Source organism: Lycorma delicatula, chromosome 2 (assembly GCF_047948215.1).
Source record: "Lycorma delicatula isolate Av1 chromosome 2, ASM4794821v1, whole genome shotgun sequence".
In the NCBI taxonomy this organism is placed as follows: domain Eukaryota; kingdom Metazoa; phylum Arthropoda; class Insecta; order Hemiptera; family Fulgoridae; genus Lycorma; species Lycorma delicatula.
The window spans coordinates 223,923,159-223,950,273 of NC_134456.1; the positions used below are offsets into that span (position 1 = coordinate 223,923,159).

A 27,115-nucleotide genomic window follows, 5' to 3' on the forward strand; every position below is an offset into this window, starting at 1 on the left:
CACTTTTCTACAAATTTTTGGATATTTTTTTTAATTTTTCAGGGCATCTCTACGTATATCTTTAAATCTGACAATTAAAAAAAAAGAAGACTTTAATTAGCATGTTTAATATTACTGCACTGTAATGTCCAGCATAATAATATACAAGTATACTAGGTTATGCATATTACTTATATTACTATATAAGTACATTACAACTGTAATGCCAATATATTTTAAGATTAGATTCCATTTAAATTCCAAGTAAAAACTGTATTAATCTAGTTGAAGTTAACTTACAAATCATATCATCATATGTAAACAAAATACGTAGGGTAACTTATCAATAAAAAAAAAGTTATTTCTATTATATATACCTGCATTGCAAAATCCATTGTCAAGCATGCAACAGTCACAGACTTCTCTTCTAAATTATCTGCATCCAATTCTTGCTTAGCCTGTTTTACATTACTTGGTGTAATCCATCCAGCATCATCATCATCATCATCATCATCTTCTTCTTCTTCTTCATCCCCACCACCACCACCATCATCATAATCTAGATTATTGTTGTCATCATCACAGTCTCCTTTACCATGTTCATTTGGAATCTCTTTATTTGTTTGGATTTTAACAAACATATCATTTATTAAATCATTTGTATCATTATCGCCAGAAGAAAAACTTTCATGACCTTCAAGTTGAACAGCATTGTCAGTTTTATTTTCTTCGGTGGTATGCATATCATCTCCATCACTTTCATAAATCTTTTCATCAATTTCAACAAATTCATCTAAATCGTTTGAATCACTGCATGCGCTTAAATATTCACTTTCACTATCACTAATATTACAGTTTTCCAATGAACAGCTCAATTCTTTTTCATTTTTAACTTCATCTCCTTCTTCACTAATTGCACTAGACTCAGAATAATTTGAATTACGGCTCTAAACAAAAGAAAAAAGTTCATTAAAATTTATCACACTAAACTAGGATGTACAATTAAATTTCCATGAATGAATTTTTTTTAAATATCAAGTACTAATTTACATTCATACTGTACATGGTGTAAGTCAGAAGGGGTAAGTAAGAAAGGCTGCTACACAATTATTTAGAAAACTCAATTCCAGTTTCTTCTTTTTCTATTAAGCAAAGAAATGATTTTGCAGTAAATGAAAGGTGCCAAGTGTGATCATGATCAGACCACAAGCCTTCCAAACGAAAAGTGAAGAGATTTTCACTCTGACATAGAACGACATTACACATGGAGGTAAAGTAACATGGACAGAATTATATAATACTACTATACATTTACCTATATTTTCACAAGTACAATAAAATATTTTATAAATGCACGACTGGCTCATGGTAAGAATACATGGATTTTACTCCAGCACTAATATTACATAATAATATGACTAGTTATTCAATGGCTTGATAAAAACAGAATGGCTTGTTTTGAAAAACAAAATTTAACAGAAGCAAAAAAAAACACTAAATAATGTTAATAACTTAAATATAGATGTTTTGATATGTGTTTTTATGGGACTGCAAACATTTTATCACTTGTTAAATATCGTTTTGATTGCTGTGAACTTCTTAAAAAAGATATATATATATATATATTTTTTTTTTTTTGTCAAATAGGTTTTGCTAATATCCTGTACATCATGCAGAAAGTAGTACTGAGTATTTAAGAAATTATGTTTGAAATTTGAATACAAATTACTATTTTAAATTTATTTAAAATAAATCAGAAATACACAATAAACAGTAAAAGTATTAAAAAAAAATTATTTGAAATACAAGAAACCATGCATTGCTTTTTTTTAAAAGATACTGTTAACATCCTACATTGATTAAACATTATTAATCAAATTATTCCACACAACTTTTCTTCTCCTTGTGCATTTCATTAAACTCCCAACTAAAATTGTAGGATAACTTACTCAGGTTAATTCAGAATAACTTATTAATATTTTGTGGTGTCTTAAGGTTAGGTCTTCTTTGCAGAAGGAAGCTAATTTCAAAGATGAAATTAGCTTTGTAATATACTCCCCATCTGTAGTGTACTATACACTACATATAGTAGTGTACTACACTACATGTAGTGTCAGTTTGTACAGTTCAGTTACGTCGCCTGATTTTCTTCCTGGCCTAAACAATGTAGTTAGATTTTTATCCATCATATTTTGTTCTTTAAGCATTTCATTTGCAAATCTGTGATGTTAAGAGTTCTATTTCTCTACAGCTTCTTAATCGAATTAAAAACCTCCACTTCCATAAGACATACCAGGATCTGTGTATATTTCTTTTCTTGACCTCTTCTTAGAGAACATTTGGTATCCTAATATGTCCGACTAGTAAGCAAAGTTTCATCCTTCTCATTGCCTCTAATATATCCTCCCTTGTGGATTAATTATCTTCTGTTCTCAGCCTTTGAATCCAGCCCTTCTTCTTATTACCTAGTTGTTATCTAATTCCCATGTAGAACCAGTCGATTCCACAATATCATGTATAACCTTACCCTTGAAAGAGCAGTCATTAAAAAACAAACCTGCTTTTTATATGAATGTTTTTTTCATTACAATGAAACACATTACAAAGATTAGCAACAATCCCCTCAAGACCCTGATTATGAAGTCCTGATTTATATAAAAATATTTTTCTACAAATTCCATTATTTCTTTTTATTTATACAATGAATTTACTAAAATTATATACAATACTTCAATAAAAAAATAAAAAATTGTATATATATATACGTATATGTATATACACATACAAGGATAATTCAAATACAAACTGGAATTTGTTTACATAGCTTTACTGATGTCAGATAAAATTACAAATAAATTACCTTATTTTTCTATACAGTTTCCTTCAACAGAAACACATTTTCTCCACCAGACAGACAGCTTCCTGATCACCTCATAAAAAAAAAAGATGGCTAACTCAATAATCAATTGCGCACTTGATTGCAGCATCATTTATTAACCTTTCCCCTCCTAAAGCTCCTTTCCGCGAACTAAACATGTAGAAATCACACGGCGATAAGTCTGGACTGTACAGTGAGTTTATTGCAAGACTTTTTTTTCTGTTTTAGGCTCTGGAACCATTATTAGGTATTACTTCAGAGGATGAATGAAGATGATATGAATGTCTTGTGCAGTCTCAGGTCGACCATTAGCGAGATGTACAGTTAGTTGAAACCCGACCGCCAAAGAACACCAGTATCCACAATCTAGTATTCAAATCCATATAAAAGTAACTGCCTTTATTAGGATTTGAACCTTAGGAGTCTCGACTTCAAAATCAGCTGATCTGCGATGACAAGTTCACCGCTAGACCAAGCGTTGTCATGGAGAAGGATGTAGGAAATTGGTTGCCTGCATAGTTTGTTGTGATAAGCATCCCAGATGTCATCTAACAACTGGCCCATAATATGCAGCATTTACTGCCCTTCATTCATGCAGGAAATCAATTAGCAGCACACCTTTTGAGTCCTGAAAAACAAATGCCAGAACTTTTCCAGCTAACAAGTGTTTCTAGTCTTAATCGGTGGCTCCTCCCCACTTTTCTGCAACAAGTGTTCTCTTGTTTTCCGGGGTGTAGTGGATGGTCCTACATTTCATTGCAGATAAAAATACGGTTCAAAAATGCCTTTCCCTCTTCCTCAAAGCAATTCAGAACCCACCGACAGATGTCTTTCCGGAGATTTCTTAATGCTCAGTGATACGATATGAAACCCATCTTGGGAACACTTTACAGTATCCAAGAGTGTATGACAACATTGATTTGTACACTCCCAACACTTATTCCCACCTTTAATGCAATCTTAGCAACACTTTTATGTGGTGGTCACCTTCTGCAAGATCACAAACAGCCTGAATGTTGTCATCATTACACTAGTTTACAGATAATATTCATGACTTTCATTCTTAACTGTATCACAGCCACTTTGAAATTTGTTGGCCCAATGAAACACTTGACAACAAAAATTGGGTTTTTGACAGGGTAGCATCTCTGAACTGTGCCTGGAGTCGAGTCAAAATTTCAGAGGATGTGACACCTCATGGGTGAGAAATTGGATTATAATTTGTTGTGCAACGCACGATGGTACTTCCTCCTCAGACATCCTGGTAATGTGAAAAGTGACTTATGGGTGTGGCTTGCCAGTTGCTTCCCTCCACAATATCCAACTAACTACCCCCACCACATTCACTGCTCTTCCTCAGTCCATCGCGAGCAAAATTCCAGTTTATATTTGAATGACCCTCATATAAAAAGTATAAGGTATTTATTTATTCATTTTTTTTAACGTCTACAGTATTTTTTTAACTACTGTAGCTAATACATTACACAGCACATAGTACATACACTACTTGGCTGTACGTACAATCTATTTACCAACAGCATTAATGATAGTGAATATTGTTATGTTAATACATTCTTTGAATAAACTTCTGGATATTATTTTTACTAGTTACATAATAATCTACTGTACTGTATTTTATTTTATTATTTACCGTTACGCCTTAATATAATAGTGCATATAAATATTGTACTGCTGTACAGTATTATGGTAATTTTAACAAATATTACACTTTATTAAATATTATTTTTGGAACAATTGTGATTTTGCTATGATATTGGATTATACACAATCCACTAATACACAATCCCAGTACTTACTGCAGATAATCAAGAGTTGGCTCTGTATATATAAATAAACAATTACATAAAAAGTCTACTTCAAAACAATTAAAAATTATTAGAAAACATTAATATTATTTGAAACATATACTCTCTTATGATTTCAAATAACACAATACTATTAAGAAATGAAAAAATAGTGGTTGTACATAGTAGAAAGTGTTTGAGTGTTGTCCTTCAGCATTTGTGACAGTTACTGAATTCACATTTTTCTAGTAGTTTTGTCCTGAATTATAAAATCAATTGGGTTTTCATTTAACCTGAGGCAGTTGAAATCACTAGAATTTAAAAAAAATCGATGCTTTTGATGATAATTTGTCAGAACAAAAATCATAAAAATTATTTGTTCCATAAGACTGTTCCACCATTTGTTCAAGTAAACCTGATTGTTCCTCGGCATCCTACCTAATGAGAAAAAGTTTGATCGATATATTTTCTTTTTTGAAGGGTTTAGTCAGGAGATCCCCACTGCTGCCAAATTAAGTATGGGTGGGTGATGTCAAACATAGAGTTATTAAACTTTCATTAAAGAATTAAAACCAGTCCATTTGGACGATATCAATCAGCTAAAGTAATAAAAATTTAATTTACAAGGAAATTACCCACAAAATTCCACACTACTTTGAAATCATCTTCATGAAGTAACCTTAATCTATAATACTTCAATTCCATTAGAATCTTTAGTAAACAAGATCGGCTATTTCTATTTAAATGGAAAGCTTTATGATTGTAGTTTTTTTATTAATTTTTCTGCAACATGTTGTTTTTTCCCCAAATGTGAATAATCAAATTACTAACAAATCTGTTGAGTATTCTACAAGAACTCCCATTACCCATTTACCTTTATGCAAAGTTTCTACTGCATAAAGGTATATTGTTACATTTCACAAAGTATCAAATTTCTACGAAGAGATCAAAATAAGGATTTGGAATATTTTTTTTTTATTCATCCAACTCACTACAATATTAGGTTCAATCTAATGTAAAACTAATATATGAGGATTGTTTCTTTTCACCTCTGATGGGCTATAAAAAAAAGACACATTGACTAAACAAACGACTTTATTACTAAACGTTGAGCAGTAGCTACTTTTTTTTCTATAAAATCACCAAAACAATTGAGGCATATGACAACAGGTTCTGTTGGCCTCTCCAAAGAATTTGCCATCAGTGAGGTAAGGTACATCTTGACAGCTTCCTGAAGTTCTTCGTTGGTGGCGGTGTTGTTCGTATGCCTTCAATTCTTGAAAGAGGTAAAAATCGCTAGGTCTGGACTATATGGTGGATGATCGAGAACTTCCCACTTGAATTGTTTGAAAAGGTCTTGTGTCATGTTGGCACAGTGTGGTCATGCATTGTCAACGATCAAAACCACACTGGATCTGAGCATCCCTCTTTGTTCTGGATCACTCAGCGAAGGCAATGTAAAGATTCACAATAAACTTCCTTTGTTATTGTTGTTCTCTGCTTTATAAGATCCACAACAAGACACCTTTATGGTCCCAAAAAACTGTAGCCATTGTTTTCCTGTTGCTCAGTGTCTGTTTAAACTTTTTCAGCTTGTTTGGAGAAAAGGTGTGCATCCACTGCTTACTATTCTTTGGTTTCCGGACTGTAATACTGGATCCAAGTCTCATCGCCATTAACAATAGACTTTAAAAACTCTTCCCCCTTATTATCGTAATGTGTGCGTATGCCATTCGTTGCGTTTTGTGATCATCACTCAACATTTTTGGGATCCAATGAGCACACAGTATCCTAGGTTTTTAGTCACAATTGTGTACAAAGACCTTGAAATTTCTGGGATTTCAATAGAAAGTTCACTTATCATAAACCTCTGTCTGTCACGAACAAAATCATCAACAAACTAAACCAGGCGCACAGTAGTAACAGACTTGCCTACCTTCATCAAAGACATCTGTTCACCCTTCTTTAAATTTCCTACACCATTCCTCTACACACTAACATCGCTTTAAAGTTTTCACCATACACTAGGTTTATTCTGCAATAGATTTCAGCAGCGCTACATCCATCTGCTTGCAGAAAATGTAACACACTTAATAATTCATACTTGGTAGGAGCATCAACCGTAGCGGCCATGTTCAATTGCCTGTAGCTTGGCTCAGACTGATGCAATGAAGCTGGCAATGGCAGGCGTTGTGGTGGGGAGGTGGCGGCGCAATCACACGATGTGCAGACCTGGCTCCCGCCTATCTCTTTTTTACTTAGATGCATGATCAGAGGTTGAAAATAATAGCAACCCTCATAATACTTACACCTCAAAATAAAAATATAACAAACAATATAAAAAATTAGAATACATATTTCTTACCTTTTTTGGTCTGTAAAATCCAGCTACTTTATCAAGAGTTATAGCACTGTAATTACAGTAATCAACACTGCGATTAATTTCAGGCACAGTTTTCAAGTGATCAGTGCCAATGTGCTCTTTTTCTAGTTGGTATGTCAATGCTATGACTTTAAGATCTGTAGCAGAAAGGCTAGGATAATCTCCAGTTTTCTTAGAAAATTCTGTAACTATTATAAAAGGAAGAAAAAATATAATAGAGTATCAAAATAACAATCACTTATACTCTACAAGGGCTGTGTGGAAAGTTTTCAGCCTGACCAAGAAAATACAAAATTTTTCATGAAATTTTTATTTTTTTATTCTTCAATATAGTCAGTCACTCTGCAATTTGATATACTTAGACCAACAATTTTTCAACTACACTTAATATAATGTAATTTGTTCATCTGAAAAATAAGCAACTGTACTTTACTCGGCTTTGATCTTATCATTTGAAGCAAATATTCATTCAGTAAGCCATTTCATCAGGTTTGAGAAGAGGAAGTTAATTACTGGGAGCCAGATCCAGCAAATTACTACACGTGGATGCATTTTGAAGTGTAGGTAATAGAAGTGTAAAACATGTGTGCAGGCACATTATTGTGATGAACTGCGCTTTCTTTTTGAGCAGATGTGAACATTTAACTTGAATAGCACACTTCAATCGATCCAGTAGTAAAGCATAATACTCCAAAGTGATGGTCCTACCTTTCTCCAGGCAGTCTATAGACATCAAACCATGATTGATATTTGCTCACCAAAACTAAATACATTCATCTGAAACTTTGCAGCATGCAATCTGCGATGATATTGAATGCTGGCTTACTTTCACAAGTAGCTCTAATAAAAACTGATATAGCAACCTCTCTCGCTAGTTTAACAAGCAAGAAACTTGAAGGATCATACTTGATAAATATTACAGTCATTTGTTAATACTTGCACTATCTTCAAATTTGGCCAAAAACTTTAAAAGAACAACCCTAATAATAAATAAGTAAGTTTAGTGCAACCAGAAAACAGTAAAATTTTTCAGTTAATTAACTGAAAACCTTACCACCTTACCACTGTGTTAAAGGTGTATGAAAATTTAATAACGAAGTTATCTACTTAGATGTATATTGGCTGATTCCACATATAATATTGGATGGTGGAAAGTTGTGTAAACAACTTTCAAAAGTAGCTCCAATAATAACTGATCTAGCAACCACTCTCACTAGTTTAACAAGCATGAAACTTGATTTTTTAATTTGAAAATGATAAAATATCATTAATATGCTATTCTTATAAAAAAGATTACATAAAAAAAAAAAAATCACATATGTTGTCAAAATGGTTGAGGTAATCATGAGAAACAAGTGTAATTATAATAGTAAAGGGGTTTTAAGAATATTGTAAATATAAAAAAAGTAAAATAAAATTTACAGTTCTTAAATCTAATTTATTAATTATTGTTATGCGTATAACTCACAAAGTGGTGGATGACAAAGCAGTAATTATCAGTGAAACAACATATGCAAACACCCATTTGCAAGATTCAATAAGGTAAGCAATGTCCCTCACAAGTATTAAAGGGTATTTCCTTATGCTACACATCTGCCAGTACTATAAAACTATATTTATCTGTATTATAAATTTAAAATACTTCCACAGTATTATTACACTTAAACCATGAGTACTATGTCCAGTACTGCAGTGGCCATACTAAGTTTTTTACGTATCCTTGAAAACCTGCATTTCATTCAAATATTACCACTATTTTAAAAGAATACTTTACCAGCAACAATATGGTAACAATAACAGGGGAAAAAATCCTGTCACATATTATTTTTGTTGATACCCTTTTCAAAATGGATTAATTAAAGTGAAGCAGATTGATATTTCATATTTTTACTTCTCCTGTAATGTTAAATAAAAATAATGTATTTTTTTTGTAAATATTTAAGTTCACAGGAGGTCTGTTCAAAAATAAATGGTTTTCTTAAAAAAAAATTATTGCACAAATTATCTCCTTTAAAGTACTCTTCTTCCTACACACTTTTCTTAATGTCCCCACCACTTCAAGAAGCAGCAATGGAATGCACTTTTCAAAATAGCTTTAGTTTTAACATTTTGGAAATAGATTTAAGTCCGTAGAATTTTTTATACAAAAATCTGAATTAGCAGTGATGCATGAGCTGGTGCATTGACATGGTAGAAGCAAAAAGGATTGTCACACCAATGTTCAGATCTCTTCTTCCTAACATTTTTGCGGAAATGTTTGATGACTTCTAGACAGTAGTGATGGTCGACTGTCTACCCTGCGGTAGAAACTCAGAGTGAAAAACAACTTTGAAATAAAAAAAGACTGTTAACATCACCTTCGTGTCTGAATGACTTTGGTGTACCTTTTTCAGGCTGGATGATTTTCCAACCCACTGCAAAGACTGAGATTTTGTTTTCATTTAATACCCATACACTCATAGCTGTTTATTATTTTATACCAGAAAATTTCATTTTCAAGATTCAACAGTTCCTACCAGACTGCTAGGGAACTGTCTTTGTTAAATTAAGATTTACAAAAAATTAATCATCTTAGACAGATAAGTGTGGGGAATGATGGTAGGCTTGTTAGTTCCCAGTCAGTTAAGCCAACCACAAGTCTCAAAATACAATAAGTACCAGACAAAGCAAAGTTTGGTTATTTTTTTGAATGGACCTTCTTCTCATTAAAAAAATAAAATAATAATTTTGATATAATTAATAAAAGATTAAAATGAAAATGGAATACAAAAACATGATAACATAAAATATAGCATGAAAATAGTAATAAAAATGCTGGCTAAATATTTTGTATTATATCATGATAAATTTACAAAATATTTAAAGATAATTTGGTATTAATGTTGTAGGTGATCTACCGCTGTAGTTAGTTCTTACAAGGTGCCACTGAAACTCTGTATTGAAATAAGAAAATAAATAAAATTATAAATAAATTCGAAACAAACTTAATCTACGCTCGCTAACCTTTGCTAGCCAGTCAAGGTTAGCGAGTGTAAGTTAAGTTTGGTTGATTAAATTTATAATTTTATTTATTTATCTTCTTATTTCAATGTAACGTTTCAGTGGCACCATCTAAGAATTAATTAACTACAGCAGTAGATCACCTACTATAGTAATAAGATAATTTCTTAATATTACTACTACATATGAATTACATTTTTATGAAAATATAAGTCAGTAGTTAAATAAACTGGCATCTTAAATAATTATTGACACCTTAGAATTTTATGATTGGCTGAGATAGGATAATACATAATAATTAATAACTGTATTACAAATTCGTATATAAGATATATTTTTATTCTGTCACAAAAGCATGATATCCTCATAAAATTTTTATTTTGTGTAATACATATGTTATACTTATTACATGTGTAATAAGTATGATTAGGTTGTTCTCCAATCCTAACTACCAGCTATAATTTTCTACGCTAACCTATTAGAAAGTTACGCAGTCTTGTATAGGAATCCTGAATTATTTACTGCAATCTTGACATTTGAAACAAATTCTGTGTAGTGCAAGTCATTGAGGATGTGAATGTTGCATGCTTCCAAAACTATAAATCTAAAATTGAAGTACATATATTTAAGAACCATCTACATCCTGAAAATAGCTGTGATGACCTGAACTCCGGATTGTTCAGGTCAAGATATTCTGCATTGTATTAATATACATACAAGGCTCCAGGATCCTATACCATAGCCTACATATTAATACTAAATAAGACAATTTATCATTGTTGTGCTCCAGGATCCAATACCATAGCCTACATATTAATACTAAATAAGACAATTTATCATTGTTGTGATACAATCAAGATATTGGTTTGTATTGATCAATACCAAGTGTTGATAACGGTAGAGAAAAGAAAAAACAATAAAAAAGAATACATGCAGTATATATGAGTTCTTGTTTTAGTTATTAAAATTACATTTACAAGAACTAAACTGCTGGTAGTCAATGTGTTTATTTAAAGTACTCTGCAACAATCATGAGTTTATGTTTGAAATAATGTATTTTTTACATAATTTAACAATTCATTTGATAAGCTCAGGAATTATGCTTATCAACAATATATGAAACAAGTTTATCATGTTATGATAAAATGAAGCAATACAAACCATGCTTTATATTTTCAGGAAATGCTTCTTTAATCTGCAAATCATACGGAAGAACGACTAATCGTCTTAACTGACGTTTTGACTTAATCTCATTGACCACTTCTGGAACTGTAATAATAGTTTCTCCAATGTCCTGAGAATTCACATAAATTACATGGATTAATTTCATCGAATAAAAAACTGTATTATCATAAGAATCATTACATGCCTTAATGCAGTTTCATTAAGTAATAAGCAAATGCTCTAAGGTCACAAAATACTGCTAAAGATTAAACAACTTATTACCGCAGCATACGTTACAATAGAAAGGGAACAAAATTAGATAAAAATTTTCTAATAAGTGTCGTATTACACTTAATCTTACCTGTAAGTTTGCATTTCTGATGAACGCACTGGTGTCCACTATCACATATTTTGACTTATATCTAGCTTCAAAAACCATTTTAGGTTATACTCTATAAATTACGCGTAATAACAAAGTAATACTAATTAAGTTCGAGAAGTACAAACATCAATTCGTTAATTCGTGCAGCAAGAGAAAACTGTAATCTGTAAAATTTAATCAACAAAAAATCTTCAACTAAACCAGAATTTCAGCAACAAGCATTTCCATCGTTCACTTACCACCACACGTGCAAATAAGACGACTGACCGATACCCCATAAAATTAAATGAACTTAAAACAACAGTGACAATAAATAATAAAAATTTTGAACTCATATAATGAGAACTATATTCATATTTATGCCAATAATTTTTAAGATGTGATTAGTTAATATTAACTAAAAGAAAACACTAAAGTAACAAATGTTTTCCAATCAACATCAAAGTTAGATGTGTAATGCAAGAGGCTGTGGATACAACAAAATATTTACTTCAAATAAAAATTGAAATGTAAGGTTATGTTGATCATTGCTAGTGTCATTGCGGTTACAAAGGTTATGGATTAATTGTTGCTTTTTGATTTATTTTACGAATTTAAAATGATATCAGTACAAAAACTTTGCCTGTTTTTGGGTCTACTTTTCTTATTACATGCAGCATATTCTGCAGCTCAACGTATGTATACAAATGATATAATATAACATTTTATATGATACTTTAAGAACCACCAACTTGGTTATATAGTAATGCATTTATAAAGTAGTAAGAGCGATATTAATATTTTCAATCTAAATCTGGCTTCTGAACACCCGATGTTATCAAGGAGACATTTTACTATACGATCAATGCCCTTTCTTGTTATTTTTTTTTTTTTTTAGTTAAACCCCATCATAGCTTACCTACAAGATAATATTGAATTTTAAGTTTAATTTATTGCATTTGAACAATTAACATTTTTTTAATCATTTTAAATACTCAGGATAAAAATTTGTAATTTAAATGCAGAAAGGAATAAATATTTATTATGTGGACTAAAAGTTATATATTGTGTTTTAAGTTTTTTTATGACTGTAGTTCACCAAGAAATTATCTCTTGAGCAGTCTGTATTGATTTTACTTATAGTTCCAAGGTATGAAACGTATGTAATTTATTCACCAAGTGTGTAGCTCCAGAAAGCAGTTTATAAGCTCTGGAAAGCATATTCTAATTAGTATTAGAATACACTTTTTTTGTTATGGCAGTATTCATATTTGTATATTAAATTTCAACCCATTGAAAGCTATCCATTATCAGTTAATAATTTACACATGATTTATTCAAGTGAATACTGTATTATTGTTTTGTTGTCATTAGATGTTAACTATGCCTTTTTTAGTTCATAAAATATATTGAAATCAGTTAAATGTTTTATTATAACAGGGTAGCAGCGACGTGTTTATTAAACTAAACATCTACAGTGCATTCAGAAGATTGTTGTGCACAGGAATTATGCAAGTGTAATAATGAAACTTTCTTAATTATTACTTTGTATTTTTATTTCATTATTTTATAGAAAGGGATATTACAATAACTGGAATAGTTTATAAAAGGTGTTGAAAATGACCTCCATCAACATCAATACAACACTGTACACATTTCAATTTGTTTACAAACACTAAACCAGGAATATCTCATACAAATACTGTTATTGTGGTTTTTAATTCATCAGTCGTGGTCTGTTACGATACACTGCTTGTTTCACTGCCCCCCCCCCCCCCAATAGAAAGAATCTGGGACAGTCAGATCAGCTGATCATGCAGGTCATTAATCTCAAAATGATTCGTTCACCAAAGACACATATCGTTAAGTCATTGACCTGTTAGTTGTAGCGCCATCTTGTTGGAACCAACTGTGATTGATTTCCACTTCTGTTAACTGATTAATGAAGTTTGTTAAAATAGCACAACTATTGATCCATGTTAACTGTATTTTCAAAAAAAGATTGAACCCATAATACATGCTCTACTCACATTTTCTGAATTAATATACCCTCCCACATGAAACCATGCTTCATCATTAAAAAATGTAATGTCGAGGATACCTGTGGAATTTTGGTCAATAAAACGTGTAAACCATTGACAATAATTTGCTCTTTTGGCACGATCTGTAGGTTTCAGTTACTGAACACATATTACTTTATAGGGGAAAATCCATCAAAGTCAATGCTGACTTATGCATTGACTTTGATGGATTTTCAGCCATTCCATCGAAAATATCAAGCAGCTTCTGTTTAGTTAAGGTGGTCTTCCACTTTGATTAGAGTCTTCAATAGAACCTGTTCCCAGAAACTTTTTGATAAGAGTTTGAACTGCATTGCATGAGGAACAGGAGTATTTGGAAACTTTTCAGACAACTTTTGCTTCACCAAATCAGTATACTTGTCACCTTCACGAGAAATGTGTTCAACAAAAAGAATGCATTCCTCTACTGAAAGAACTGTTACATTTTTAACAACTATTGATTCCAGTAAACAAAACAACATGAGATGAAGCACTTTCAATCACAACTCAACAACTGACATCTTGGTTTATTACTGAGCAATGCCCAATGAACCCACTGGGCAACAACTTAATGCCGAAAGATCAGAATGCTTCACATAATTTTAGAGCACTTTCTGAACTCACTGTATTAAGGTGAATGATGATGAGCTAAAAATAGAGAAGCTCATTGGTGAAGGAGATTGGACAGCATGGAGACTACTTTAGAATGTAATTACAGGTTTTAATATAGTTTGTGGTACATTTATAAGACCTAAACCCAAGTACTGAAAATTATGAAAACAAACTTGATATCTGGAAAAAGGCAAATGCAAAAGTAAGGAAACGCCTTATTTTATCTCTCCATATGAAATCATTTCGTGTAGCTAGATGTGATACAGCAAAAGATGTCTGGGATAAGCTGAATCAAGTTTATGATGTTCAGTGTACTGAAAATATAGAAATACTGCAGCACCAATCTCATAATATCCATTGGGAATCAGCAGATGGTGAGGAAAATGATTTAGCAAAATTTGATGATATACAGACAAAAATGCCATTACTTGGTAAGCCAGTTAATGAAAATGATTTATGTGCTTGATTGCTGCAAACTCTACCAAAATATTTTGATTACATTTGTATTACTTGGTATGACTTACTTCAAGTAGAGAAAGCAAAGCAAAGGGAAATTGAAGGTTAATCAGCAAAAGTTTTGAAACAAAGTTATGAAAAATTATGTTTCTCACATGAAAATTTGCACATATATCACATGATTTTAGGATTGGTGTAGTCTATTTCAAAATAAAACGATTGACCCTTGTTTTTGAGATTAAAATAAAGATTATGCCTTGATGTCTGCCAAAAATCTAATGGAAGGAATAAAAAAAAAAATATTGAGACAGATATGTTCAAGTTTATTGATTATGATTTTATGGATCATTGATTTGTTCCAGTTGACATTGAAAAATTGAATTGTGATGAATGGTACATTGATAGTGGTGCCCACACCATGTAACAAATCATCATGACTGATATGATAACTTTGAACCTTTTGAAGTGCCAAAACAAATAGATAGCGTTCATCAAGGAGGTAAATTAGATCTTGGTACTGGTTATATAAATGTGTTAAGGGTCGGGTTTTAGCCAGTGAATAGAGTATATTATTAATAACTATATTTATTAATACTAATAATAAAAGGAAATAAACTACATTGTTGTGTTCAGCACATCCTTATATCACCTGACTATGTCGCCAGTTGGCCTATTACAGGAATAGTAAGAGTATAACGTACTCAACAAAGTGTTAAAACTCTTAATGGTCAAGATCGGTCTGATCGATATTTTGAAGATGTTTAATGCTGTCCGGATGGAATTTGCAATTTGTTTTCAGTTAAAAGGGGCTGAACAAAAGGGAATTAACCATTCAATTCAGAATAATGGAAAATTATGAATTTCCCATAAAAGTGGAGTACCCATTGCTATAGCTATTTCTAATTATGATAATGAACTTTATCGATTGGCAGTGAGAGTTCCTCGTCAAGAAGAATATTGTGTTATTTCTGAGGCTAGATATACATTGCAACTTTAGCATGAAAAATTTGGTCATCAAAATAAATATGTGCAGACTTTTTGAAGGATCATGGAATACCAGTACAAATGAATAATGAATTTTTTGAAAAGTATGTATGACTGATAAACGTCAGTGACTTAGTTTTAGTGAAAAAATTGAAGTTTACTAAACCAGGAGAATTAATTTTTGTTAACATCAGTTACATGATGGAGAAGAAATATATGAATGGTTATCTTATTTAAAAATTTATTGAATTATTGAAGACACAAGCTGGATTGATTATAAAAGAATTATGTGATGATGGAGGAAGAAAATTTGATAACAAGGATGTGGGAATGTATGTTGAGACTATTGGACAAAAATTCAATTACACTTTCCTACACTCCTCGACAAAATGAAGTTGCTGAACATGAAAATAGGATTATACGTGAGATGGCACATTCATGACTTCAATCAGTTCTACTGAAGTTTTTATGGACTGAATCTGTACTTGCTGCGATATATTAAATAGAACTATTTATTTTTTTTTTTGTCTTCAGTCATTTGACTGGTTTGATGCAGCTCTCCAAGATTCCCTATCTAGTGCTAGTCGTTTCATTTCAGTATACCCTCTACATCCTACATCCCCAACAATTTGTTTTACATACTCCAAACGTGGCCTGCCTACACAATTTTTCCCTTCTACCTGTCCTTCCAATATTAAAGCGACTATTCCAGGATGCCTTAGTATGTGGCCTATAAGTCTGTCTCTTCTTTTAACTATATTTTTCCAAATGCTTCTTTCTTCATCTATTTGCCGCAATACCTCTTCATTTGTCACTTTATCCACCCATCTGATTTTTAACATTCTCCTATAGCACTGCATTTCAAAAGCTTCTAATCTTTTCTTCTCAGATACTCCGATTGTCCAAGTTTCACTTCCATATAAAGCGACACTCCAAACATACACTTTCAAAAATCTTTTCCTGACATTTAAATTAATTTTTGATGTAAACAAATTATATTTCTTACTGAAGGCTCGTTTAGCTTGTGCTATTTGGCATTTTATATCGCTCCTGCTTCGTCCATCTTTAGTAATTTTACTTCCCAAATAACAAAATTCTTCTACCTCCATAATCTTTTCTCCTCCTATTTTCACATTCAGCGGTCCATCTTTGTTATTTCTACTACATTTCATTACTTTTGTTTTGTTCTTGTTTATTTTCATGCGATAGTTCTTGCGTAGGACTTCATCTATGCCGTTCATTGTTTCTTCTAAATCCTTTTTACTCTCGGCTAGAATTACTATATCATCAGCAAATCGTAGCATCTTTATCTTTTCACCTTGTACTGTTACTCCGAATCTAAATTGTTCTTTAATATCATGCTAGTTCCATGTAAAGATTAAAAAGTAACGGAGATAGGGAACATCCTTGTCGGACTCCCTTTCTTATTAGGGCTTCTTTCTTATGTTCTTCAATTGTTATTGTTGCTGTTTGGTTCCTGTACATGTTAGCAATTGTTCTTCTATCTCTGTATTTGAACCCTAATTTTTTTAAAATGCTGAACATTTTATTCCAGTCTACGTTATCGATTGCCTTTTCTAGGTTTATAAATGCCAAGTATATTTTTTTTTCTGTAATCTACCTTCTACTATTAATCTTAAATACTAAAATTACTTCCTTTGTCTCTATACTTTTCCTCAAACCAAATTGGTCATCTCCTAACACTTCTTCCACTCTCCTCTCAATTCTTCTGTATAAAATTCTAGTTAAGATTTTTGATGCATGACTAGTTAAATTAATTGTTCTGTATTATTCACATTTATCTGCCCCTGCTTTCTTTGGTATCATAACTATAACACTTTTTTTGAAGTCTGATGGAAATTCCCCATTTTCATAAATATTACACACCAGTTTGTATAATCTATCAATCGCTTCCTCACCTGCACTGCGCAGTAATTCTACAGGTATTCCGTCTATTCCAGGAGCCTTTCTGCCATTTAAATCTTTTAATGCTCTCTTAAATTCAGATCTCAGTATTGTTTCTCCCATTTCATCCTCCTCAACTTCCTCTTCTTCCTCTATAACACCATTTTCTAATTCATTTCCTCCATATAACTCTTCAATATATTCCACCCATCTATCGACTTTACCTTTCGTATTATATATTGGTGTACCATCTTTGTTTAACACATTATTAGATTTTAATTTATGTACCCCAAAATTTTCCTTAACTTTCCTGTATGCTCCGTCTATTTTACCAATGTTCATTTCTCTTTCCACTTCTGAACACTTTTCTTTAATCCACTCTTCTTTCACCAGTTTGCACTTCCTGTTTATAGCATTTCTTAATTTCCGATAGTTCCTTTTACTTTCTTCATCACTAGCATTCTTATATTTTCTACATTCATCCATCAGCTGCAATATATCGTCTGAAACCCAAGGTTTTCTACCGGTTCTCTTTATTCCGCCTAAGTTTGCTTCTGCTGATTTAAGAATTTCCTTTTTAACATTCTCCCATTCTTCTTCTACATTTTCTACCTTATCTTTTTTACTCAGACCTCTTGCGATGTCCTCCTCAAAAATCTTCTTTACCTCCTCTTCCTCAAGCTTCTCTAAATTCCACCGATTCATCTGACACCTTTTCTTCAGGTTTTTAAACCCCAATCTACATTTCATTATCACCAAATTATGGTCGCTATCAATGTCTGCTCCAGGGTAAGTTTTGCAGTCAACGAGTTGATTGCTAAATCTTTGCTTAACCATGATATAATCTATCTGATACCTTCCAGTATCGCCTGGCTTTTTCCAAGTGTATATTCTTCTATTATGATTTTTAAATTGGGTGTTGGCAATTACTAAATTATACTTCTTGCAAAATTCTATAAGTCGGTCCCCTCTTTCATTCCTTTTGCCCAGCCCGTATTCACCCACTATATTTCCTTCCTTGCCTTTTCCAATGCTTGCATTCCAATCTCCAACTATTATTAAATTTTCATCTCCTTTTACGTGTTTAATTGCTTCATCAATCTCTTCGTATACACACTCTACCCCATCATCATCATGGGCGCTTGTAGGCATATAGACGTTAACAATCGTTGTCGGTTTAGGTTTTGATTTTATCCTTATTACAATGATACTATCGCTATGCGTTTTGAAATACTCCACTCTCCTCCCTATCTTCTTGTTCATCACGAAACCTACTCCTGCCTGCCCATTATTTGACGCTGAGTTAATTACTCTAAAATCACCTGACCAAAAGTCGCCTTCCTCTTCCCACCGAACCTCACTAATTCCTACTATATCCACATTTGTCCTACCCATTTCCCTTTTTAAATTTTCTAGCCTACCAACCTTTTTCAAGCTTCTAACATTCCACGCTCCGACTCGTAGAATGTTATTTTTTAATTTTCTGGTGACCCCTTCCTTAGTAGTCTCCACCCAGAGATCCGAACGGGGGACTATTTTACCTCCGCATTATTTTACCAAGGAAGGCGCCTCCATTATTGCTATGTGAAAATGCAGAGAGCCACATTTTCTTGGAAAAAAAGCAGATGTAGTTTTCCATTGCTTTCAGCTGCGCAGTACTCAGAGGACTGAGTGATGTTGATACGGCCGTTTAAATCATTGTGACTCACGCCCCTAACAACTACTGAAAGAGCTGCTGCCCTCTTTCAGGAATCATTTCTTAGTCTGGCTCTCAACAGATACCTCTCCGATATGGTTGCACCTTCGGTCCAGCTACTCTGTATCCCTGAACACTCAAGCCCCCTCACCAACGGCAAGGTCTCATGATTCATAGAGGAGGAATAGAACTATACTAATAAAAATTAAAAGAAAGTCACCCACTGAATTATTCTGAAGTAAGAATGATTTTCACTTACTTTAATATTTTTGGCACAGATGTTTTGTATGGATTCCTCTACAGAAGCAAAAGAAATTCGATGCAAAATCTACTAGAGATATAGTGTTGATACTTTAGATATACTTTATACTATACTTTAGATATAGTGTTGGTTTGAAACCAACACTGTAATCTATTCCTGTTGGTTTCAACAGGAACAGATTATTGATAATAATCAAAAGTATCATTATAATCTAAGTTATAAACATAAAATTCAAGAACCAACCTGCTATCAAATGAATCATTTTAACAGAATCTCAAAGTTATATTGATAAAAAAATTACCACCGGATTATGATTAGGGTATGAAATCAAAGGATGTGAAATATTCGAAAGCTACAATGAATGTTAGTTGCAAATAGACAAATAGCAGTGAAATGTATACAGAGAGAAGAATAAGCAGCAAATATTTTCACTAAGCCTTTATCACCAAATAAATTAGATTATAAAAAAATATGATTGGTATTATCACTACATAATCTTTTGTGATTGTTATATTTACTTACGAATATTTTGGGAGAGTGTTATAGAAGAATAATTTTTATATATTAAATTACACACCATTAAAAAGTATCAATTATTAATTTACGTATGATTTATTCAGGTGAATTGGTTTTCAGGTTTATTGTTGTTTTGTCGTTAATATTAGATATTTACTATGCCTTTTTCCTTTTCTAAGTATAATGAATAAAATGTACTGAAATCAATTAAATATTTTTTTATAACAATTTTTAACATCACAAGTCTTATCTCATCATTGGGATTTAAATAACAATCCCCATTTCATGAACAGTTGATTGAGACTGAACAAGGCTTAAGTGGAATTTAAATAACAATCCCCATTTCATGAACGGTTAATTGAAATTGTACAAGACTTAAATGCTGGAATTTTAATAGGATTTACAGCATGTCATAAAACAGTATTACAACAAGTACTTGTGAGAATTTGCTTATGTAGTCTGTTGCCAATAAATTTATTCTATTAGCAATCTTTATTTAAAATATTTTTTCATTTTAAAATTTTAAATATTAGATGACTTGCTTTGAACATGTTATAATTCTTTGTCCAAAAGAACTTTTGAGATAATTAGTGCCTTCTTTCTCCTTATCATTTTAAGACAATAATATAAACTAAATGTTACAAGATTGTTTTCCATAATTGAAAAATCTATCCCGTTTATCTTTTATTTGATTCCTAGGCAACTGTATATAAATCTCACAATCTTTATTCTGTTTTCACCAATCCTAAGCAGTATAGAATTACTTATACCGGGTGTTTTTTCTTTTTTTTATTTGCTTAGTCATTTTTATTCTATTAATTATTAATTTGTTTGAGGGGTCGCATCTTCTTTCTTTGTATGTATTTGTGTGTTTTGTTAATGTTAACATCTTTATCAGATAGTCTTTTGCAAATATTATACCTTTTTTATTACTCTCATTAGTGTTAATAATCTTTAAAAAACGTGAAAACTATTAAATAATTAATAACAGAACAGTTATTGCAAGTTTGTGTAACATTTCTGCAACCATATTGTAAGTGTGCATTTTTTTATTCTGCTATATTTTGTTTGGTTTTTTCAACTGTTCAACCATTTCATTCCCATCTTGGAATGGAAGAAGTGAACTGATCCTTAATAGTCATGAAGGGGACTAGCCAGCATTATTCTTGGTTTATGTCTGTAGGAGTCTGTGGGGGTGGTTTTTATAGCTAAAGATTTTTGGAGTTTCGGATATCCTGGTTAGATTGAAGAAATTTTAATCTAATGATTATAAATATGCATTATGTTTGATAAAGTCTAGGAAATTATGTGAAAATGACGTTCATTGTTTGTATTATTTTTATATAGTAATTTGAGGACTTAAGAGAAAATGAGGTATTTAAAAGTTTTGACTGTACATTTATAGATACTTCCCAGAGACTCCTGCTAAACTTTACAGATATATTTCTTCGATAAAAAAGTTGTTATAAACAGATTCAAAAACTATTTGTTTTTTTTTTTTTACTAATCAAAACAAATAGCAAAATGTTTTGCTCCAATAATTCCTGCTCCAGTGGTAATATGAGTCTATACTAAAATTAATGGGACACAAATTATGGAACGAAATTGATGTTTTGATTTTACCTGAAAAATTAAATCAGAAATTGTTTTCAGAGGTGTCAACAGTAGTTTGTGAGAAAATTATTGTAAGTATTAAAAAATTATAGTTGAAAAACATACTTTTCTAGGTTTGGTGTAAGTTTACTTTGTTAAAATGTCAATAAGCAAATTAAAACTTCAACATTCAACTTCCAGAGTATTTAATTCTGAGGTAAATGGCTTTGTAAAATCAACTGAAGACAAATAAAACTTGCATTTTATGCAAATTTTAAATTTAATCTTATAAATTGCATTTACATAAGTGCAGTTCTGCATTATTTTAATTTTGACGCCAATAAAGAGTGAGGCTTTTTTTACTAGTTACAATTTTTACTGAAAGGAAATTTTTCTAGACCACCCTTATTTAAATGACCACTTTTCATTATTTTAATCAGGGGAATAACCTTGCAAATATATATATATATAATATGTATGTGGATTTGTGTATGTGAAAGTAAATGTTGTATAGTACATTATATTTTAATTGGTTAAGTTCTTGATTAACAGCAGGTATTTTTTTGTTTCTTTTCAGATCGAGCATATTTGAGAATTACTGAACGGGAATATACTTCATTACCACTTGATGTTAGTATTTATGATGTAATAATAAATTTCAGATATTGCAATCATATAATGATTACAATACTGTAATATTATAATGATAATTGTAGTCATATAATAATGAAATAGTAATACAATAGTGCATTGTTGAACAACTTTATATTAAGAATGGCAGGTTGAATATACAGGACCACTCTGAAGGCAAAATTTTGATGTGATTCAGTTTTATGTTGTCATTTAAAATATAGAAATTAATATAATCAGCTTAAAATATAAGAATTTGGTACTTGTCTGTTACCTTGACCTTGGCTCATTTCTCATAAATTAATTGTTTTCATCTTTTGATTTCAACATTAACAGAAAATTAGCCTTTTTTTAATTAGATTTCACTAATGAACAGACAATGTCCTAATAAAGTACAGATGATAAAGACATTTTTCCAGTTAAAGTTCATGGCGGTTTTTACATAATAGATGTGCGTGCTAAAGGATCAAGTTGATTATCTCAACCCCCTACAGTTGAAGTGCTAATGTTATTACAAACTAATATAATTTTAAAGAACAAGAACAAATTATAAATTCTCTCTTTCTCTCTGTGTGTGTGCACGTGCGTGCGTTCGTGTTTGGTGGTCCACTGACAGGATCTACAAAATTATACTTTTAATTAACCAACTGATCAGTGAAACCTGTCACTTCCAATTCATTGTGTTCTTTGGGTTTTTCAGCAGTTTGAGTTCATTTGAACCCTCTTTTAAAAATTTGAGTGAGGTTTTAGCAAGCGAGGACTGGTTAGCAACTTGAACAATAGACAGTTAGTTATTCCTCTACATATTTGTTTTTGATAAGAATTTTTACCTGCTCCCTTTTCCACCTCTTAAATTTTTTACCATGTATTAGGACATTTCCTATCTTCATTAGCTTTTTTTATTTATTACCAAAATGTGGCTTGTTCTCTTAAATAGTACTGCTTACCAGTTATAAAGATGAAAAAACAAATAGTTTTGGAAATAAACAAGACATGTGTGCCCTTCAAAAATATGGAAAACAATTAGCCACTCATGATGTATGAAATTAATTTGGACAACAGCAAGTTGAATGTGGACTTATGAATCTATTTAATAAGCAGTTGATTGTTATTTTATATAAATAATTTTTATTTTCATTTTTGTTTTAGATCCTTATTCAAGGTATTGTGAGTTTATTCATAACAATGTATGGAGTAATGCATATAGCTGGTGAATTTAAAGAAATTAGAGCTACTGTAGAACTGGAATCAAAGTCATGGGAAACATTAAGAAATTTACCTTCATTTTATGTCTTTAATCATAGGGGAAGAGCTTTATCACCTGATTACATTCCACCATCGCATAAATCTTCACACATGGATGTTGACTCTTAAAGAAAAAGTTATACATTTTTAAAAATTGTTTTCTATTCTTTAGCTGATTTTGTTGTAAAACAATTTTGTTGTTAAGTATTTAGTTTTAAAAATGTTTTATTGATTTTCGTATTATCATTTTTACCTTTGTTAGTTAAAAGTATTGTTCTATGTGATCTAATATATACTTTTTCATTATTGTTGTTTTTTATTTAATCTTTTTCCAGTTATAAAATGGGTAGGTTTTGTTGTACATATAATAAATGTATGTTCTTTATGAAGTCTGTATTTTGATTTACATCCATCGTGGTTTTGTTTCTTTGGTGGGTTCCTTTTCAGTTTCTTACTACTTTTTTACTTTGTATGCTGTTGGTTAGCTAACACTTTTCTACATTTCAGTAGCTTTTATGTTGTAATCTTTCCACAAAATTAAATAATTGTTATAACTGAGTTCACTGAAGTAAATGACACTCTTTGTTTTGAAACAATAACCTTTTTTGGTGGTTTGTTCATTAAAAAACTGACTATAAGTAACCATATCTTCACTGGCACATGCTGTCCTTCATTCTTTTGACATACCCTTTAAACAAATTAGTTGTATTAGTTTTTCTATCTCACTTTTAGCTATATATTAGTTGATCATTTACTTGAGTAAAACTACGGTAAGGATCCATCAGTTAAATTGTTTTATTTTATTAATATAGTTGAATTATTATTTATGGTGATATTTTTAGTTAAACCTTTTGTGCTTTACTGTTACCTTGACACCATTTAATTTTATAGCTGATATTTTAACATACATTTTACACACACATTAATAAGGTGTTTCAGTTGAAGATACCTGTGCCTGTTAGGCTGAAAAATACATTCTTTTATTTTTAATGGCACTCATTTATTATAAGGAAATAAGAAAACGGTGAATGAAGTAAAAAATTAGATATTTTTGTACATGCTTTAATAATCAGAATAAATATATTAATAGAATTATATGTAAAATTTTAATAATTAATGAATAACACTAATTTTCTGGACTATTTTACCATAATTTCATCACAGCTCTTTCTTTTTAAAAAATAATTATAATGTTACATAACAAATTTAAATAAGTAATTTAACACAAAAACATATAACAACACATAATGAAATTCTCATAAAAATAATTCTACATGCATAACAAAACTGTAAATCAAAATATTATAGAATAAAGAATTTTTATAAATTAGAATACTATAGCGAAAATTATAAACTGAAAAATCACATGCTTAAATCTACATTTTTTTCTTTAATATCTAAACTGCAATGGTATTCCTAGGTACAAAAAAAGGTGGATATGAAGCAGTGATTTACAGCATTTATTTAACCATCTGAAAATGTTAAAACACTATCCAGCCATAGAAAACAACTTGTTATAATGATTATAAAATTTATTAAATCAACTAAATATTAATGTTTAAAAGCCATACAGCTATGAGAAACAGCTTCAGAAGGTAGATTGATTGTGCAAATGAATGTGCTTTTAATAGATTGCCATCATTTTTCATATGGTTTGATATGCATTGCTAATCAACACATGTATTGATAATGAATATTATTAGTACAGTGCAGTTGTATAATAAACATTATTCACTATATAATATTATACAACTCATTCAACAGCTGATTTTTTTTAAATCAGCTGTTTTTAAAACCCTATAAATATGTTTATTTTTCTTTCTTTATACCTTTTTTACTTGATGAATTAATTCACTACAGAAGCTAGTATGTGAGAATATGGAAATTGAATTTTTTAGCTTATGAAAAATGTTATGCCTGAGTGGGATTCGAACCCAGGGCCCCCGGATGGAAGGCTGATACACTACCATTCTGCCACATAGATCTGGATTTAAATAATTAAATTATTATATTTTGCCTGAAATTATGGTATGCCTGATGGTTGTAGTTGTATTTCAAGTATGTTTGACTATTTTTTAGTCGTGTCATAACATGTTAAACTTGGGTAACTCCTTGCACAATAAGGAATTAATATTATTTATATTTATTTGTTCACCTAAACAATAGGCCTATCGTTTAGGTGAACAAATAAAGTTCAGTTTCTATACTTTATGATAAGGATGAGAGAGATTTTCCTTATGGCAAGTGAAAAATTAGCTGCTTCATACTAAAACAGCATTTTGTAAACCAGAAAAGTTGCTGTGAGTTCATAACCTTATTTAATGTTATATTATCTTGTTACCTAACATAACTTTATTACAGTTATCAAAAAAGATTTCAAAAAACCATACCAGGACCATATTACAATTAAAAAATTAATCGACTCAGAACAATTCAATGACTAATCAGATTTATAAAATCGTTAAATAAGGCTTGTGTGAGAACTTACAAGTTATTAAGGCTCAAACAGCAGAATGTCAGAAAACAGCTGCTTAACAAAGAACAAAAAACCAACTTCTGTTGTTTGAATGCCTTTAGAACCCGCAGCAAGAAGTTTTACTGGTTGCAGGAAAAACATTAGTGTCTCATCCACACTTTAAAAGACTTTTTATAGTTGAAAAATAAAAAGCATAACATATTCAGATGGGTAGACATTTTCAGACTGGTTATCAATTTTGTTCTTTTAATAAAGGAGCACTACTGGAAAATCAAAATATTTGAAAAAACCACTGCCAACAGCAGTACTCGAGAACATATGAACAAAACATTTTTTTATGACCATGAATCGTGCAAAATCTAGCTAAAACATTACTACATTTGGCTCATTCATCTCTATTATGTTTTCTTCTCCAGTCTACCTCATGCTACTATAGTGTGAAATCCGTGATAATTTTTACCATGCTTTCTCAAATGTCAGTGTCTTTAAAAAAGTACAAGAATAAAGAATGTGATTAACAAAAGGGAAGAAAATAAAGTTAAGAAGACAAATGCTGGACTTCACTCACTCAAATTTTTGTGAACTTTAAATTAAATTATAATTCAATAGTCAAAGAATATTCATTCCACATTACCTCTTGATTTTTACAGAAATTTATTTATACCTAAATTGTATTAAATTACTCCTACTATAGATTAATTAAATAAATGTAGAGACCTAGGTGTGTGAATGAAGATTTCATAACATCTTAGAAGAACAGTGATATTTCAGTTGATGAAATAGTGTGAAGGAAGTTGGACAAATGCTTTTGCTACATTATTAAATATGTTGAAAGTAATTCATGCTACTGTGATAGGAATTTTGCTGTTAAAAATGCTTCATTCAGTTTTTTTCTTCACAACAGATTATCCCATACTAGACATCCTACATTCTTTTTTTCTAATAATGTTTTGAAATGAAGAAATTCATCTGAAATACTTATTACACAAAATTATTCTGTAAATACTTTGTGTGCGTGTGTGTATTACTATGCTCTATGGTGGAGGGATGGCATCTGCATCTTCTATCAGGAAGATTCTGAGTATGAATCCAAGCCAGGCTTAGCACTTT

General features: G+C 31.0%; 2 protein-coding genes across 2 annotated transcripts in view; one reads left to right on the plus strand and one right to left on the minus strand.

Annotated features, from left to right (window-relative positions):
- Window positions 1-11,883, minus strand: part of LOC142319692 (RNA-binding protein NOB1) — a 31,607-nt gene extending 19,724 nt beyond the window's left edge. Inside the window, exons 1-4 of the mRNA XM_075357251.1 lie at window positions 11,571-11,883; window positions 11,207-11,339; window positions 7,028-7,233; window positions 357-926 (exon numbers count right to left, since the gene is read on the minus strand). Coding sequence (XP_075213366.1) covers window positions 357-926; window positions 7,028-7,233; window positions 11,207-11,339; window positions 11,571-11,648 — 987 coding nt within the window. The 5' untranslated portion in view covers window positions 11,649-11,883. The remainder of the gene's footprint in view (window positions 1-356; window positions 927-7,027; window positions 7,234-11,206; window positions 11,340-11,570) is intronic.
- Window positions 11,884-12,088: 205 nt separating this feature from the next.
- On the plus strand, window positions 12,089-23,918 carry LOC142319693 (ER membrane protein complex subunit 5-like). Its single transcript, XM_075357253.1, has 3 exons — window positions 12,089-12,265; window positions 22,232-22,284; window positions 23,434-23,918. The coding sequence occupies exons 1-3, from the start codon at window positions 12,190-12,192 to the stop codon at window positions 23,656-23,658; spliced, it is 354 nt and encodes a 117-aa protein (XP_075213368.1). The 5' UTR covers window positions 12,089-12,189; the 3' UTR covers window positions 23,659-23,918.
- Window positions 23,919-27,115: the final 3,197 nt, after the last annotated feature.

Coding starts and splice junctions, on each gene's coding strand:
- LOC142319693 (XM_075357253.1), top strand. CDS start 12,190: ATGATATCAGTACAAAAACTTTGCCTGTTTTTGGGTCTACTTTTCTTA. Junction 12,266..22,231: donor AGCATATTCTGCAGCTCAAC/GTATGTATACAA, acceptor GTTTCTTTTCAG/ATCGAGCATATTTGAGAATT. Junction 22,285..23,433: donor ATACTTCATTACCACTTGAT/GTTAGTATTTAT, acceptor TTTTTGTTTTAG/ATCCTTATTCAAGGTATTGT.